Here is a 3,678-nt window from a genome sequence, read left to right as displayed (position 1 = left end):
TTAAAATGATTTATAAAAAGAGAAGTCATACTTACTCCCTTACCTGAAACATTTAATGCTCAGGCTTCTTATTGAATTTAGTAGTGGTAAGATGTGTCTTTTTAAAGAAATAAGCAGTCTTCAGTGTTTTTACAGCATTGGTTACTACAGAAATTATACTTCTTTTACTTCTTGTCTTGAAGGGTGAACAAAACAAACAAACTGAAAATACTACAATGAATGGTAAATGATGAGAGATTTACAGTACAAAAAACAGTGTAAAAAGGAAGACAAGTTTAAATATTGTTGTGTAAGAAAGTGATGAAAATAATACAAGAATGAGAATAAGTAAAATGATAGGCTGGAACATCTGGGAAGGTAAATGCAAAGACAAAAAGAAGAATTCATTAATAATAATTTTTAAAACTTAAGTTTATATCAACTAATCTAAGCATTCATTCAACTTACAACAGAGAACCCTCCCTTATATATATTTACAAAGTCTGAAAACCTAGTATTATGTACAGTACTTTCTCTCACTCTGATTTCTATCTCTTCACCCTGAGAGTATAATTGAAAAGCCACATACTCAAAGTATTCAAAAATCTGAAACTAGGAAATTAAAAACCAGCTATGTGATATAATACATAGAGGAAAAATATCTTTAACGTTTCGAAATTCAACAAGTTTCATTATAAAAGTTTTTTTTTTTTTTAATAGCAAAGCAAAGCAGCATGCAAGATAAATAAGCGATAGGGTTGCAATTTTTCTAGTTGTGACTAACAAGCAGTTAATCTAATATCATGCTTCTGTGTATAAACTGATGTTTAAGTTTAACCCTCTTGCGTGTCTTAAAAGCCATGCATGCTGTTGTTCTTCCGTGGGTTCTCCAACGGATACAAGATACCAGCCTTGCTAGAGGAGTAGCACTGCCTGTTTGTTTTATAAACTCTCTTCCGTGCTTAACCCTGACAAAATGCATCAGTCTTTGGCCACCATACCTGGCTAGAGCAGATCAGTCCAACTCATCGGGTGTGTCTCTACAATTAGGATGAAGGAAAAATGCTGGTTTTCCCTGTTCGGGAATAGTTACTACCATTTCTCTGAATTAGTGTTGCCTTAAAGCTAAGGTATAACACTCCTTCCCCAGTCCTGAGATTCTCCGTTATAGAGCCGACAGTGATTTTCTCTAGAAATAAAGATCATGTTACTTCGACGTGTGGTAGGTACATCAGCGGCTCCTATTTGCTCCTCTTGGTAGGGATCCAGACACAATATCATCTCTCTTTACCTCTGGTTTCTACATTCTTTCCAGGAGTTATGCATCAATCCTGATCATTTAGTGATTTGAAAATATTTTAAGCTTAATCTGAATCTCGGCTCGAAAACCACAGATCAGCAATTGAAGATTTCTATTCGGAATCTTCTTGCAGCTCAATCTATTAGAACCCGTAGAGTAATACTGAAAATGTCGACCTTCAATAATCATATATTTTAGAAATCCTTTCATCTTTACACAAAAACTGGGGGTGGGGGGTGGTGAGAGAGGGAGGCGGGTAAATTTCCCTTTTAAGCAAAACAGAGGGAGAACAGTTGCTAAGTGATTGGATTACGAAAACCTCAGGCCTGAAGCAGGACAGTGTGAAAGAACAAGTGCGCCATGGGGCTTCCAAGCCCAGAGAGGCTCGGAGCTGGGACTTCCCTAAAGCGGGGCTTGGAGGTCGGTGCGCGGAGTCGCCCCTCCAGGGACCGCGGCTCCGCGGACCAGCCTCACCATCGCCGTGGCTCGCAATAGGCAGAACTGTACCTGACTCACGGATATGGGCTCCTCGGCGCCGGCGTCGTCCGCGGACTTGGGCACCTCGAGGCGGTCGATGAAGGTCTGCAGCTCCTTGCGGAAGGCCTTCATCTGCGCGTTGATGCGGTAGAGCAGCTCGTGCTCGCGAATGCGGCTGCCATCGTCCTCCTCGTCCATCAGTCCGAACAGGTCCCCGTTGGCCACGTAGATGCGCGCCTCGGTGATGATGGTGCTGGTGTCAGCGATGAGCCGGTCGATGGTCTTGCCCAGGCGCTCAGCCTCCGAGCGGATGTCCTTCATCTGCTGCCGGTCAGAGAAGCTCTTGGGCCAGGGCCCAGGCGCGGGGTAGAAGGAGCGGGTGGGCGTGAGGCAGCGGATGTTGCGCACCTCCTCCGAGTCGCTCTCGCCGCCGATGGGCCCTTCGCGCTTGCGGTGCGGCGGCCGCGAGTCGTCGTCGCTCTCCTTCTTGCCCGCATCGCTCTCGGCGTCGCTGTCGCGGGGGCTGCCGCGGATGCCCAGGTGCGAGGCCAGGTCGTAGCGCTGCATGTTGGACATGAGCACGCGGTTCTCGTACTGCAGCTGCATGACCTTGCCGCTGAGCTCGTTGATCTGCAGGCGAGCTGCCTTCAGCTCCTCCTGCAGGGCCTCTGTCTTGGCGCTGTCGTGGTGCCGCGCGCTCTCGTGGCCGCCCGACTTGTACTTGTACTTGTTGAGCTCCGCCGTGATGCGCTTGTTCTGCTCCTCTAGGTCGGCCACATTCCTCCGCAGCAGCTCAGTCTCGTCTTCCACCAGCTGCAGGTGCTGCCGCAGCTCCGACAGGGATTCGCTCTGCTCCCGCAGGAGGGGGTTGGCCGAGCCGTTAAAGTCGTCGCCCTTCAGGTCATCCAGTTCCGCCTTCAGGCCTCTGTTCTCCACCTCCAGTTCGACGATTTTTCTGCCAAGGATGTTGGCTTCTTCCTCCACCAGCCTCAGCCGCAGCTTAAGCTCAGCCTCTCTGGTGCTGGGAGGCCCCCCGGCTTCTCCTTTAGGCAAAGGACTGTCCAGATCCCCATAAAAGGATCTGTACTTCTGGAGCTCGTGTTCGAATCTGTCCTTTTCTTTGTCAATCTTGGCCATTTTCTTTCTCATCAAAGCAGCTTCTTCCTTCACGAACTGCAGCTGGCATTTCAGATCTTCATTGTCCTCCTCATTTGGGGAAAAAAAAGGGAAGCGGACAGGAGATCATTTTTGTGTAAATAAAACAACCAAAAAGGGACACCTGCAAAAATAACTCTTTTTTCTTGTAAATAAGATTTAATGAGACAGAGAGACAGAGAAGTAGATGCTGTACATTTTTTCCAAATCATTTAAATTCTTTGGCAGAGAAAAGATTAGGACAATATTACATCCTGGAAACCAAAAGAGAAGGGAATATAAAAAGAGAAAAACTGTGGTCATCACTATTCAGAGAATTATATGTTCTTGCTACATACAACTGTTTGGCTGTCATTTTCAACAATGTTCATTTTGTTTGTTTTGTTTTTCTCATGGTTTGAGTTCCCCTGACTGTAGTAAATATGAAACCTCTTCCCCGGAAGGAGCATGTGGCTTAATATGTACTCACTGCCATTTATTGAGCTCTGACTCTCAGCCAGATACTGTAAAGTTCTTCACATGTATGACCTAATTTAACGTGCAGAGTAAGCTTATGAGTAGGTATTAAAATTCCTGGTTTAAAGATGTTCAATAGCTTGTTCAAGGTTACATAGCTCATAAGTGGCAAAGGACAAAGATGAAATTGGAATTTGGTTCTGACACTAAAGCTTAGTTTGGCACATGATCACTCGGCCATACAGCAAGTAATCTGTCCCCCATCTTTATTCAAGGGAGAATTGTTTTTAAAGGGCTTTAAAGTAGGGAAA

General features: G+C 45.4%; 1 protein-coding gene across 1 annotated transcript in view; it reads right to left on the bottom strand.

Moving 5' to 3' along the window:
• Positions 1-238: 238 nt before the first annotated feature.
• Positions 239-3,678, bottom strand: part of MTCL3 (MTCL family member 3) — a 40,869-nt gene continuing 37,429 nt past the window's right edge. The window contains exons 5-6 of the mRNA XM_007447963.1: positions 1,787-2,962; positions 239-349 (exon numbers count right to left, since the gene is read on the bottom strand). Coding sequence (XP_007448025.1) covers positions 239-349; positions 1,787-2,962 — 1,287 coding nt within the window. The remainder of the gene's footprint in view (positions 350-1,786; positions 2,963-3,678) is intronic.

The sequence above is a fragment of the Lipotes vexillifer genome, unplaced genomic scaffold, assembly GCF_000442215.2.
Source record: "Lipotes vexillifer unplaced genomic scaffold, Lipotes_vexillifer_v1.1 scaffold756, whole genome shotgun sequence".
Classification (NCBI taxonomy): Eukaryota; Metazoa; Chordata; class Mammalia; order Artiodactyla; family Lipotidae; genus Lipotes; species Lipotes vexillifer.
The sequence above is the reverse complement of the archived record's forward strand: the minus strand, read 5'-3'. Positions and strand labels throughout refer to the sequence as shown.